General features: G+C 44.0%; 1 protein-coding gene across 1 annotated transcript; it reads left to right on the top strand.

Moving 5' to 3' along the window:
- Positions 1-3,681: 3,681 nt before the first annotated feature.
- Positions 3,682-13,073, top strand: LOC115194591 (neurosecretory protein VGF). The gene is made up of 2 exons (XM_029754427.1): positions 3,682-3,935; positions 7,972-13,073. Exon 2 carries the CDS (start codon positions 8,022-8,024, stop codon positions 10,200-10,202), a length of 2,181 nt encoding a protein of 726 aa, XP_029610287.1. The 5' UTR covers positions 3,682-3,935; positions 7,972-8,021; the 3' UTR covers positions 10,203-13,073.
- The last annotated feature ends 333 nt before the right edge of the window (positions 13,074-13,406 follow it).

Below are 13,406 nucleotides of genomic sequence, written 5' to 3'. Positions count from 1 at the left end.
CCCGGGGATATTTGATGAGGCAGGCTAGCCCGCTAATGAAAAGCTTTGGCACAGGCAGCACCATGGACACAACCAAATCACTCTGCGAATAGAACACTACTCCTGCCATGGATTCTGTTTCGTTCCGCCGCATAAACATTTGAATGAGCTGTTTTTAATTCCCCCATATAGCCAACCAGATGTAGGTTATCAGGCTACTTAAATGCAATAGAATCCGGGGAGACACCAGTGATCACTAACAAATGTGAGTCATGAAACCATTCCCGTTTAATGCTGAGCAAATAGAATACAAATAACAATAAAAACACCACTACAGCAACCAGACTAGACTAAATGTACGACAACGGATGCATTTAGGAAAGGGACCTTCGTCGAGAGTGAAAGATGTGAATGTAGGCCTATGCCTCTTTAAACCACGGTCCGCCTGCCCGGTAAAGCCTGCGGAGGGTTTTTTGTGAATGGAATGCGGCATCCATTATCGGAACTCCCTGGCTGAAGACAGAATGCGCTCGAGTTGTCTGGTGCCAGAAGGAATACAGGCAAGCAGCGAGACGCCATTGATCAAAGGCAGAAACTATACAGACAAAACCCCTATGTCATTGTCACATTCAGACAAAATAGTCAGTGCTTGTAAAATAGAAGGGTATTTTTTTCATTAAAAACGAGAAAGAGTTAGTGCGCTCGTTTAAGAAGGCGTGCAGCATTCATGCGCAATATCAATCAGTAGGCCTATAGACAAATAATGTATCCCCAACAACGTTTTGTTTTGAACAGGGACTTCATGCGAAATGTCAGTCAGACAGAACTGACACAGCGACGCACACAACTCGCGGATGCAGTGATTTATTTCGACTGCGGCCGCGACAGACAACCTCAACAACACAACACTGCTCGCCAGCCTCCTCCCCATCGGTTCCTTACTCTCAACCGGCCAGATTAGCTAATCAATGCGGACTAAACTGGAGGAGAAGACCCATCCCGGTGCGGTGTGTGTGGGCTGCTCTCCAGCAGCAGCCGGATGCAGAGGGAGACACCGTGGGTGCAGATTATGGCAGTCCTTATGATGCTGATCCGTGCAGCTGACGATGCAAAAACTAAAGCTGAAATTGGAAGGCCTAGTCAAAAGCCTTCCAACGACATATAATGATGCTACAGCCTATATTTACTACACACAAATAAGCTAATAATAATGCAACGGTCCTACATTTAACTAATACACATTATATGCCTATCCCTATACTTAGGCAATCAGAGTTGTCCTGCCTATAGCTATAAAGGGAAAGGGGGGAAACCTAGTCAGATGTACAACTGAATGTATTCAACTGAAATGTGTCTTCCGCATTTAACCCAACCCCTCTGAATCGACATCCACGTCTTCGGCGCCCGGGGAAGCGTGGGTTAACGACCGATTTTTACCTTGTCGTCTCGGGGATTCGATCCAGCAACCTTTCGGTTACTGGCCCAACGCTCTAACCAGGCCTGTGCTATAGGCATAGTTACATTATTGAGATAATTGAGAATAGTAGTGTTATTTCTGTTTACAGAGTTGGCCTGCCTATAGCTAGGCATATTAAACTACCAAATGTGAGAATTAGTTTCGACTTCACATTCAAACATATATCATCCAACCCATGTCCCAAAGCGTCCACGCGGTCAGCTTTAGAGGTGAGTCACTGCGGTGAAAGGAGGACGCTGCAAAACACCGAACCCGCGCGCTCTAATGTTGAGTGGCATACGGTAATGCTCAACGGTTATAGGAAGATATGCCCCCTTAGCTCCCGATTACCGGCCTAATTTATCTCTGCTGGTAACACACGCATGCAGGCCGTTATGCACGTACGCGCGCACGCGCGCACGCACTGAACACTGTGGTGTCACACGCACAGGCCTACACATGCAAGCACGCACATAAAGAACAGTGTCACACACAACCTCACACACACCCTTCTCCCTCTCACATGCATCCGTGTCCAATCACTGAAAGAGTCAGACTGGCGCCACTCACTGCAGCCAGCACCACCATCAGATTCAATTATCCTTCAATTTGATTGGATTGTTCTCTCCATACAGCAGTGCACGCCTTGGAAATTCATAATGTTTAAACAAGAGCAAAGGGCCGAGGAGCCGGTAGACAGTAAATTAGTCCTGCGTTGATCATGTCAGAACGGACACAGGCCTAATTTACTTAATAGGTACATTAAGCTAAAGATGGTGAAGGCAACATTGTGGGGGTTTTTTTCTCTCTCTCTCTCTCTCTCTCTCTCTCTCTCAACCTTTATAGTCTTGGCAGTGCCGTTATTGCTTTTCTTAAGTGCCCCCGGGCAATTGTTTACAGCCCTGGCTATGCCTCTCGATGGATTGTGAGTTAATTTAGTGTCCCGCCCCAGTTCATTAGAAGTAATACGTAAATGGAAGTACCTGCTTCTCGGGAGATCATAACGTTCACCGTGCTTAATGTGTTTTATCTTTTGCACTTCCTCCGAAGTCACGTGAACGGTTTAGACACATCCGTTGAATGCGGGATTTCCAAAACGGATCCATATAAATAAAGAATAGAATGTTATCAAGTTATCTTGGAGTTCTATTTCATCAGTACATGCAATACATAGGCCTATAAGTTGTCGTTTGTATTTTGATAAACAACAGACAATATATTATTGTCATTACACATGCACTAAAATTAAATACAATTATATAAGTCCAATACAGAACAACAACAAAAAAAACATGCTAGACTAATTCACCAATTTCCCCCGTGGTCTAAAGTGCGTGGCCAGCTCGCACTAGGAGCCCTACAATACACTCAACCAGACAGAAGCCAGCAACAGTTCAGTGGAAGGTTGGCGGAGGTAAGTGAGACAGCGAGTAGTGATGCAACTGCAAGCCTGGCAAGGCAAGCTCCAGTGGGAAAGATTCCTCCGCACTGCACTGGGCTGGCAAAGTGCCAAAACACTTCAAATTAGACCGGTGGGCCTATACTTCTATAAACTATATTATGACAGCTGTCTAAAATTGAGAAAGGGATGGTTTAGGCCTACATATCTCTGTCTCAGTTTAAAATAAAATCGACTTCATCTTCTATTATGATTCAGTATTATTGCTTTCATCAATCATAATTATAACATCAGGGCCGGCCCTGGGCATAAGCAATATAAGGGGTCGCTTAGGGCCACCGGCCGCTAGGGGGCCATCAACCGACTCAATTTGCTTTAAAACCACAACATTTTCTCTATGCCTCATGGCAGAATGGAGACAAGGGGTCCACCAAATCTAGCGTATGGCCCCCAAAAAGTTAGGGTCGGCCCTGAATAACATGACGTCTGCCTGTCATATGACCATGCATTCGCTTTGAAATCATACTTCGATATTCTGATATTGTCATAACAACCAAACCCCTGAATGCTCACGCTGTGTCAGTATTCAGTTCACACTGGCTCCACATATGGGGGAGAGAAACCTCCTATCTCACTCTCCCTCTTCCCCCTCCAGCGGGAGAAATACTATTTCATTCACCCCGCTTCCGTTCATTCATCAGGGTACTGCAGTGTGGCAGAGCCAGAACGCTCGTTGGTTCGTTCGATCGAAGCTAAAATTCTTATCAATGAAAGCTTGCTGACGTCAATGGGGGGGAAACGCTGACATCGGGTCACGTGGGCAGCGAGGGCGGACGTATAAAGACGCGGCGCTGTCCGCGGTTCTGAAAATACTCACTGAAACAGACACGCACACACAACAACAGTAAGGATGGAAACCTAAAGCGAAAAATAACAACAAGTACTTTATACAGACGCTTCCGAACAATACAGAGCTTTATTTGTTTTAGGAAAACATTGGTGTATTGAGTTATAGAGTAGGAAGCTGAGTCAGAGAGAGGTTTGAGGAGTGACAGTATAACTAAACCAGACTGCGCTTCTGGATTCATCACAAGACTCCAGGTAAGAAGGACAAACTTCTTCATCATTTCTTCATTTGAAAGTGATCAAACTGACTGACATACCAACTGACATGTAGCCTACAATTAAAAAAGAAAGTGGTGGAAATCTAAATGGCCATTGTGAATGTGTTACTGTTTGGGACATCCACCTTCCTTTTTGTTGGACATACTAGTTGAAACAAATACATTAGGAACAGAAATGTTGGTACACAAGCTTACAAAATAATTGTTTTAAGACAAAGCCCAATAGGAACTATGCAAAGCCTACAAGGAAATGGGTGTGGATTAGAAAGATTTTGATGAGTTTGGCTAACGATTGTGATAATAATGTTGACAATGATTACCGGAGATGGTGATAATTGTCATATCATCATCATAACCACCATCGTCGTCATAGCCACGCTTCTCCCCAGTCTTCCATCATCCTTCCATCACCATGGCATCACCATAGCATCACCAACGGCCAAACATAAAGACAAAGGGTGAAAGTGACCCTTTAAAGAGCCGCGTTTGGCTGCGTTAGAGTGGTTTTGGCTGCGTTAGAGTGGTTTTGGCTGCGTTAGAGTGGTTTTGGCTGCGTTAGAGAGTGGTTTTGGCTGCGTTAGAGTGGTTTTGGCTGCGTTAAAGAGTGGTTTTGGCTGCGTTAGAGAGTGGTTTTGGCTGCGTTAAAGAGTGGTTTTGGCTGCGTTAAAGAGTGGTTTTGGCTGCGTTAGAGAGTGGTTTTGGCTGCGTTAAAGAGTGGTTTTGGCTGCGTTAAAGAGCCGCGTTTGGCTGCGTTAAAGAGTGGTTTTGGCTGCGTTAAAGAGTGGTTTTGGCTGCGTTAGAGAGTGGTTTTGGCTGCGTTAAAGAGTGGTTTTGGCTGCGTTAAAGAGTGGTTTTGGCTGCGTTAGAGAGTGGTTTTGGCTGCTTTAAAGAGTGGTTTTGGCTGCGTTAAAGAGTGGTTTTGCGCGTGAAACCAATGTTGATGCTGCTTCTAGAATATAGTTAGTTTAGCATCTTTTTTATGTGTATAAACACGAATTGCTTGGCTTTTTTCTATACTCACATGCATTCTCATGTTACTGTGGTTATACAGTTCATGCATTTTTAATTTTGAAGCAACAGAGAGAAATTCCACCGGATCGTAGAAGCAGATTAAGGCGAGATAGGGCTTCTTGAAATCGGATTACTAATGTACTTTGAGAGAGAGAGAGAGAGAGAGAGAGAGAGAGAGAGAGAGAAAGAAGAGAGGCGGTTAAAATATGCTTTTTGATGACTGTACAAAGTGTAGCCTACCACACAGCTAAAGTATTAAGTAGCCTATGACAAAGTGACTAATTAAGACTGCAAAGGATATACAATAATTGGCAGGTGATATAGATCCTTGCTATACAGTTTGCACACACAAAACTTTACATATTAGGAAAAATCAGTCTCAATGGGAAGAAAGTGAGATGGATGGTGCATCATCAGACCAGGTCATTGTAGATTGTTTCCTAATCTCTCTCTGTGGATTACACTGATCCATCTGTGTTATAATGAGCGAGGGGTCAAACCTCAATACTGGTCCCAAATGGCACCCTCTTGACTATTTACTGCGCTATTGTTGACCAGGACCCATCGGGCTCTAGTCAAAAGTAGTGCACTATATTGGCAATAGGCTGAGCGTGCCATTGGGACGCACTTCAATGCGGCATCATGATCCTTTAATCTTGTAGGCCTTATATCCTTTTTCAATCGCATCTAGATTCTATGACTATAAATAGCTGCAACGAATAAAGATTCGTTCCAGTGGTTAAATCCAATGGGGTTATGTTTGATATTGTTACGGCTGTAAATGATTCGTATAATGGAGATTATGTGATTGAATATCTGATCAATCTATTCATGCTTTTTGTTGTACTTCTCAGAGACAGAAAAACATTCATCTTAAATCATTGTGCAGTTAGGTTACGTCATTTATGGATCGATATTAATACTGCATAGGCTACATACAATATGATCAATGTGAAATCTGTTGTTGCCATGGCCACAGATATGGATGACCTTACAAGTCTAACAATTCTGCTAATAGTTCTCTGTAGCCCTATCGCGGCGTGGCGCGGAACGCGCCTTGGAACGCTTTCTTTCCGCGTTAACATGCGAAACGCACATTAAAACTTGCAGCACTAGCTCTAGACACTGAGACAATTAAGTTTTTGTTAGAAGAGTGAAGGCGCGAGAAAATATGTATATATATATATATATATAAAAAAAACTGTACAGCATAACCCAAATCGACGAAGGAGAGTTGTAGTTATCTTGACACCTTCCAGTAGAAGTCCCTCTGGTAGGCCTGTATATTTAAGGGATAACCAATGAGGGGCTATGCGTTCCATGGAAAATAATGTGTGTTCCACAACGCGCTATAGCAGAACGGAACTGACCTTCCACAGAGTTGCATTATTTTCCAGAGAACTCATAGTTGATTATATACCATGGCTATAATTTAACACATTTGCATAAAAATGTGTTTTTCTGCCGGTATAAATGTGTTCAACTTCCACTAAAATAGCTAGCAAGTTGACTAGATAGCTACAACAGTTGCCACGGTAACCAAACAAACAGACTCGCTAGTTTAGCTAACCAACGCATCAGTCCTAGCTTGCTTGCTATTGTGAAAATCGATTTCAACAATACCAATACTGTTTTCAATTCTACTTTTGCTTTCAAAAGCAGCTCAAACAAAACTTGTAGAAATGAACTATAGCCATCGAAATCTACCATGCAAATATATACCGTGCGCTCTAGAATGCCCTTCAAGCCAATCAGAAAGGAGTATTCAACAACGCCATGGTATATAGTAGTTTAGGCTGTAGAGCTGAGAAGTTAAATTGAGGAAAAGCCAATTTGGACATGAAAGGTGTTGTTGTGAAAGCAATTAATGTGAGCCATGGAATTAAATGAATGGTTTATTACAATGAAAAGCAAGCACGCCCATTCACAGACACCCAGCCAAGTCTAGTTGTTTTAGCTTACCTTGTATATGAACATTCGTTTCACTTTTGTTGCGGAGTGTTGCTTTTTGAGCTGTGATCCTCTGTAGCTCAGTTGGTAGCGCATGGTGCTGGCAACGTCCAGATAGAGGGTTTGATTCCTGGGACCACCCCATACGTAAAAATAATGCACACTTGACTGCAAGTCGCTTTGGATAAAAGCATCTGTTAAAATTTTATGTTACCAAATGTTGAGGGAAAGACATTGATAAACCCTTTCAAACTGTGTCACTCTAGTCGGCCATCTTACGTGGGTCTCTACGCTCAATTTATGTTATTTGTTGACCTGCACAGAGGGTGAATGAATATAGTGGTTTACCTATTATATGTGTGATATTTATGGTGGGAAACATGTATAGACTACTGGTAGTGTCTAGGCTTACCAGATGGCTAGACTGTAAAAGACATTCCGAGTTGCTCTCCTCTAGTTACCACAGCCAAAACTGGCTATAGCATAATAATTAATGAAAGCAAATATGTGCTTTTTGGACTTAATTTAAAGGTTAAGGTTAGGCATAAGGTTAGCAGTGTGGTTAAGGTTAGGGTTAGGTTTAAAATGACATTTTAAGGAGATAAATTGTAGAAATGGGCAGGGTAGTGACAACCTAAATTGAGAAATGTTTTCACTGCTAGATGAGTATTGACTTTGACTACTCCACTTGGGCTCTTTTCTTTGGTTCACGTCGTCATTCTTTTACACAGGCCAACTCACTTCCAGCAATACATTTCACTTTAATGCTGTGAGCTAATGGTTTTACTGGCAATGAAATTACCTAGTTTAAAAAGAGGAGAGAACCTCAACTGAACTGTATACGGTATAGTTTCATTAAACCACAAAACAATTTGTATCATCCCTGTAAAACCTTTCACTATAGATAAACACTTTACATTATACAAGCGGAGGGGATTCCATAGAATTAAAATGATATATTGGTTCACCAATTTTTATCATCCTAACATAAATCTCTCTCTCTCTGTCTCTCTCTCTCCCTCCTCTCTCTCTTTCTCCCCATTTCTTTCCAGGCACATCACCTTCCCTCGCCCCTCCCCCTCCTTGTCCGTTCTGTGTGGTCATGACGCAGAGCCAATTCGCCACAAGTGCCCTTATCCTACTGGTCATCCTGCTGGGACTCACCCTAACCCTTCCGCCTGCCACCTCCGTCCCTGTGCCGACCGAGACACACAGCCCCAGCGACAGCCATGCTCCTCCACCTCCTGGGCTTAGGCTACCCGAGGGAGAAAGGGATGTGCGGGAAGGGAAGAAAGGCGGACTTCCACGGAGAGAGCGAGCAGAGGAGGAGGAAGAGGAGGGTGAGCTTTTCGGAGACATGGACCCCAAAACGTTAGCGGCCGTTCTGCTGGAGGCGATGAATAAGCCGCACGGGGAGAGGATGAACGGAGGCGTGGAGGATGGGAGGAAGGATGAGGAGAGAGGAGAGGAGGAGGAGGGAGAAAGGCAAGAGGAGAAGGGAGAGGAGGTGAGAGCTGCGTTGGAGGAGGGAGCGGACCGAGACAGGGACGGTCGAGAGGAACTCGAGTTGGTGATGGCCGCCGCTGCAGAGCAGGGCACGGAGGAGCGACAGAGGGAGGAGGAGGAAGAGAGGAAGAGAGCACAGGAGGAGGAAGAAAGACTAACAGAGAAGGTGACTAGCCGTACCACCAGCCAGACTGTTCCTGTGAAGGAGAAACAACCTCCGACGGTAGAAGGAAGAGGGGAGGAGGTGGGAGTAAAGGAGGTAGGGGCCAGAGAGGAGGCGCAGAAGGGACCTCCCACCTCCCAGGAGATCCAACAAGAGGAGCAGGAGCAGCTAAGCCCAGAGGAGGTGCAGAACCTCCAAACCATGTTGGAGGAACTACAGAACTACAACACAGCCAACAAGAGAGAGAGGGAGTCCCAGGCCCAGGAGCAGAGAGAGAGGGAGAGCAGGGGCTACAACCAACATGACACAGACCAAGCCCTGATGGACAACCAGATAAAACCTAAAGCGAAAGGAGGATATCCACTAGCCATGTCCAAGAAGAAGCTCAAATGGCAGGAGGAGACTCAGAAAGCCCTGAACATGCCCACCTATAGAGGAGGCAACTTCATGGACCACTTTGACGACAATTTGGCTCACCAAACGGCTGAGGATGAGGAGGATGATGAGGGAGACGAAGATGAGGAGGAGGTGTTGAGCCCCCAGGAAGAGGAGAGGAGAGCGAAGGAGGAGCAGGAGGAGGTCAGGAGGCAGGCGAAGGAGGCGCAGAGAGCCAAAGCTGAGGAGGAGAAGTTGGCGGATATCGCCTCAGACATGCTCCTGCAGTACATGGTTAAACAGGACAAAGGGAAGTACTCTAACCAGAACAAGAAGACCCTGCTGTCCAACGCAGCTGAGGACAAGCGCTCCGATGAGGAGGTGGTCAGCGAGGATGACGATATTGATCCTCAGACCATCGATAAGCTCATCGAAATCTCCAGTAAACTCCACCTCCCAGCAGACGACATTGTCGACATCATCAGCGACGTCGAGAAGAAGAAGAAGAAAGACACTCCTGAGATGTTACCCTGGCAACGACCCCAGCAACGACCCCTAGTTCCCCCAGCAGCCCCCGCCTTCGACACCCAGCCTTCGGCCCCACGCAATCCCACACTGAATCAGCCTTCTCCAGCCATCAACCCCCTCAAGGCCTGGTTCATGGACATATCCTCCTCAAAACAAGACCCAAACGTCTGGATCAAACCGCGACACAAGTCCTTTCGGACCTCCTCCTCCAACTACCCTGCCTATCCCTTCTACCAACAGAGGCCTTACCAAGGGTACTACCCCCTCTACTTCCCCCCTCCCAAGCCCAAACCTCGCTACTACGCCAAATCCTCCCTCGACGACCTCCTGTCGAATTCTCTGGACTACGACTTTGACTTCCCCCCCAAGAGGAGGTACCGTCCCTGGGTACAACCCCGCCCAAGGAATCCCCCCGTGGCTCTCCGGCAGAAGCTCTACTACCCCAAATACCTCCTCCCCTCACACCCCCGGACGTACAACCACCTCCCCATCCCCATGGCCAAACCCCGGTCGTCACCTCCCAGGGGTCAGGTTCAGCCTCGACGTCGGCATGGTTACTATTACCAAGCGCCCCCAGCGCCTCTAGTGACCCGGGACCAAGATTATTATGGGATGCAGGGGTTGGGGCAGCAGCAGCAAGACAGTGACGAAGACCTGGAGAACTACATTCAACAGGTCTTTATGAAACCCAGACCCAGAATGTATCAGTGAAGGGAGAGGAGAGAAAGAAAGAGGGAGCGAGAGAGAGAGAGAGGGGAAAAAGGGAGGTAGAGGTAACAACGGAATGTTTACTTTTCTCACCGCTTACTTTTGATTTTGGGTTTGAGTCTCGTGTCTTTTTAATGTTTAGCTTGAAATTGGTTGAAAAGCAACACACAAATGTAATTTAGCGGTGGGGGGGGGTTGGCTTTCGTTCGCTGTGGAGTATAAAACAAACTTGCAGATAGGAGGAGACATCCATTCATTCATTCCTCCACTTTGGAAGATCACATGAGAAACTGAGGGTCATTGTCCAGAATGACTTTAAGAGGGGCACAAAACCAACCATGTATAGAAGTATAAAACATACAGAACTCTCCAGTGGAACTCCCCGAACTACGACTCTCACCATGTCATCATGGAATCCTGGCGGATATGAGGGAGCATCAGCATCATCAGAGGACATTACACATTGAGGGTGATTCCCAGATAATACCCTATTCCTTATGTAGTGTAGAGTTCTAGGGGCCATGGTCAAAAGTAGTGCACTACATAGGTAATAGGGTGCCATTTATGATGCAGCCTGACAACCATGTTGCCCGTCATTCGAAACTTTTGAGTTTTGTAGTTAACAAATACTCAGATGTCAATGATTGGAACCAAAATGTGCAGTCAAACATGTTTATATTCCAAAAGACTAGCCATCGCTATTGGAGCAGAGGCCCCATCGATATTAAGCCTTACCAACATGTGTGTTAGGTTTTATTATTAAATGAGCATTTACATGATTGTTCTAGTTATACATCATTGTTTGTAGAAAATTAAACTTGTAAAAAAAGATTGAATTGCACCTTTTCAAGAACTCACAGATACAAGCAGTTATTCTAAAGGACAGAGGAGAAAAACTCACCATTATTCCATTGATACCCTTGATAAGTTGCCATAGCATATGCAGTCCAAGACTGTCAATTCATTCAAAATATGTTTTCTTTTGTATTTTTTTCCCCTTTTGAGTGTTACTTGTCTGTTTTTATCAATTCTGTTTTGTTTTTTGTCATAATGTTTTTGCATAATGTTTGATTTTATTGTAAATTGCCCTTCTGCAGACAATTTGATGATTTAATTTCTGTATTTGTAATGTACTTAATTTTTTTTTAAATTACAAAGTAGTGCTAAGATTTACATATTCATACATTCCAAATATTTGTAAGACAAAGTGATTTTAATGAAAAGAAGCTGAAAATACTGAAATACAGTTTTATATTGCCTTATTATTATGAATTCCCCCTCATCGTCAGCTTTGTTAACGGAGTAGAATTTAATCGAGTGACGCTCTTGTAGGGAGTAAAATGGGGTTGTGATCTCAATTCCATTCGATCTCAAGTCGATTCAGAGAATGAATTAGAATATTCGATTCACAAATAGAAAAACGGTATGGGGATTTTTCAATGAAACTGACATGAGTTGGAAAGGAATCTTCCCTCGTTCCCGATGAATGAGTGATATGAGAAGAGAAAAGGGAAAATAAAAAAACTGAAAAGGTCAAGGATATTCACTCTGTGCTACCATAGAGAAACAAATATGGCTCTGTTTATGCCTTTAGAGGCTGCAGAGAGGACCGGGATTCAGAATCTCACAGGTGTTACAGGAAATCAATATCTAATCACCTCCAAATCCTTACTCATTTAATATTGCCTTGGGAACCAAACCCCAACAAACTCCCATTTTGTCACGTTTACCCACCCAAGTCTTCAACTAACCATGTGGCAATCTCATAGCCGAGACAAGGTGTGCATCCCAAATGGATCCCTATTCCCTTCATAGTGCACTACTTTTGACAGAGCTCTCACTGGTCAAAAGTAGTGCACTGCACAATATAGTGAAAAGGGTACCATTTGGGACGAACCCATTGGCCATAGCTCAATCAAACACAGCATAGACAATCTCAAAGTGAAACCATTTTCAATGTGACTGACGCCACAGACACTAGCGAAAAATCCTTTATTTTACAGAATAGATGAGGGGAGAAACACTGGGGGAACATTGGGAGTGGTGTTTGATATGATATGTGTGTTCCGCTTGACTGAGATTTAGACTTGGCACCTTATTCCCTACATAGTGCACTACCTTTGATTAAAGAAATGGCACCTTATTCCCTACATAGTGCCCTACTTTTGATCAAGGCCCGTAGGCCACTATTGGTAATAGTGTGTCATTTAGGACGCACCCTTGTGACTGTTCCAGTTCGTTGAACTGAACTCATTGCCATTTGATATTTGAACAGGTTCAGCGTTTACTAGGAACACTGATCAAAGGGGACAGGCTCACCCTTCAAAACCTGGTACTCAATACTGAAGTTCCCTAACTGTGAGGTATCTGCTGTAGGAGAAAAAGAGAGCGAGAGATGTTAAAGAAAGTCATGAAAGGAGGGAGGGACCTAAAACGTTACTTTCATTTTTAAACATTTTTTTTTTTGATCAAGGGACGAAAAGAGAGGGAGGGAAATAGAAAGGGTTGGGGATGATTGAAGAGAGAGAGAGAGAGAAAGAAAGACAGACAGAAGACAGTTTCTGCTGCATGTACCTGCATCTAAAATGTGTTGCTTCTTTTTGATGAACTTAACAAGCATTGAAAAAAAGTATAAAAAAAAAATCTAAAATAGCTAAAAGATGACTTTATAGACGTATGACGTACCAGATATAAAACCCTGTTGAAGTCTTGTACGAGGATGTTGTTCTGATCTATGTACTCTATGTCTAGCTGTACCTTGTATCTATATCGTAATAAACATGCGTATTGCTGATTGTAAATAACCGCATGTATCCATGATGACTAGTTTTGCTACACAGAAAGAAATAAAATCAACTATTTTTTATTATGAAACTGAAATGCCTTTTTTTTTACAACTCTTTTTTAGTAGACATTTTGTGAAGTTATATTTTCTGACGACACCTTTGCTTCCTTTTCCTACCTATCATACGGCAGCAATAATGGGGGGAAAAAAACCATTATGAAAACATTATGCTTGATACCTTCAGTGCTATATCCACGATAGCAGTGGTGCACAGTTTGGTATTTGCCTTAGCACTACACACCTGATTCAAATCATCAAAGCTTGATGATGAGTTGATCATTTGAATCCATTGTGTAGTGTTAGGGCAAAAACAAAAACTGTACACCCCTTTGGGTCCCCAGGACCAGGATTGAGAACCACTG

The sequence above is a fragment of the Salmo trutta genome, chromosome 5 (assembly GCF_901001165.1).
Source record: "Salmo trutta chromosome 5, fSalTru1.1, whole genome shotgun sequence".
Taxonomy (NCBI): Eukaryota; Metazoa; Chordata; class Actinopteri; order Salmoniformes; family Salmonidae; genus Salmo; species Salmo trutta.
The sequence above is the reverse complement of the archived record's forward strand: the minus strand, read 5'-3'. Positions and strand labels throughout refer to the sequence as shown.

Coding starts and splice junctions, on each gene's coding strand:
- LOC115194591 (XM_029754427.1), top strand. CDS start 8,022: ATGACGCAGAGCCAATTCGCCACAAGTGCCCTTATCCTACTGGTCATC.